The sequence below is a fragment of the Mesitornis unicolor genome, unplaced genomic scaffold, assembly GCF_000695765.1.
Source record: "Mesitornis unicolor isolate BGI_N332 unplaced genomic scaffold, ASM69576v1 scaffold31268, whole genome shotgun sequence".
Classification (NCBI taxonomy): Eukaryota; Metazoa; Chordata; class Aves; order Mesitornithiformes; family Mesitornithidae; genus Mesitornis; species Mesitornis unicolor.
Window position 1 is genome coordinate 1 of NW_010203071.1, and position 1,100 is coordinate 1,100.

General features: G+C 61.8%; 1 protein-coding gene across 1 annotated transcript in view; it reads right to left on the bottom strand.

Annotated features, from left to right (window-relative positions):
• Positions 1–4: 4 nt before the first annotated feature.
• Positions 5–1,100, bottom strand: part of LOC104545455 (beta-crystallin B3-like) — a gene marked incomplete at its 3' end in the record, with an annotated part of 3,710 nt that continues 2,614 nt past the window's right edge. Inside the window, 2 exon segments of the mRNA XM_010190599.1 lie at positions 5–86; positions 199–317. Coding sequence (XP_010188901.1) covers positions 5–86; positions 199–317 — 201 coding nt within the window.

Genomic DNA, 1,100 nt, shown 5'->3' on the forward strand with positions numbered 1-1,100 from the left:
TGGACCAGGAGTCCCAGCGGGGGTAATCGCCCTTCTCCAGCACAAACTGCTCCCCGGCGTAGGCTTGCCGCTCAAAACCCAGCCACCTGCGGGACCGAGGGGTCAGGGGTGGCACAGGGGAGCACCCCAGCACCACGGGGACGCTCTCCATATCCCCCCTTCCCCAGGGCTCGTCTGTCCTCCGCACCCCAAACTTACGGGCCCGACTCCACCTGGATGGAGCCCACCTTCTCCAGGTCTTTCTCGGCGATGTTGGGCAGCTCCTCCGTCAGCTCGCACCTCTTCCCCTGGAAGTTCTCCAGCTCGTAGATGGTGATCTGAAGCGGGGAGAGACAGCGTCACTGCACGACCCCTCCTCGACAGAGCAAAGCGCTCGACCACGGCCCCTCCAGCCCTGCTCCTCTCCCATGGCAGAGCCGGACCCCGCTGTGTGCCCCGGCCCCGCAGACGGCTCTCGGTATGGGCCACAAGGTTGGTCAGTAAAAAAAGGCTACAAAAAAGTAAAAAAAGTAAAAGTTTTACTGCTCAGTAAAACACAGAGCAATGTTTCATCCGTGATGGGCTGAAAACAGCGTGGAAAACGCAGAGGGTTTGTGCTAACAGAGCTGCGGGGTCCTGTCCCCAGCCTGGTTGTGGCCCATCCTTTCCTCCTCCTCTCTCCAGATCTGTTCCTTCCCCTGGCCTGGCCCGAAACAAGCTCATTTTGGGGGGGTTTTGCCTAAACCCTGCCAGGTGGAGATGGAATCACATCCCGGGGACTTTTGGAGCTGAGCTGTGGGATGGGTTCGAGCCAGGGCCAGAGGCCAGAGCGCAGCAGGGAGCAGGGCCCAGCGTGGCCAGCAGGATCTGGGTGTCAGCACGGCCACCAAAGGGGCCCCAGCTGAGCCCCCTAAGCCCAGGACAGGGGCAGAGCAACCTGCAAACACCATGGGACAGGGGTAGTCATGAGATGGAGGTGACATTGGTGTCCTCAGGACCTCCTTCCCACCCCACAGCAATCAGCAGCCCAAGCTCCCAGCCCCTCTTTACCCCATGGGCAGGACCTGCGCCCCCCTCCAGCCTTTGCCTGGCTCCCTGAGCTGCAGGAGGGGCTGCAGCCG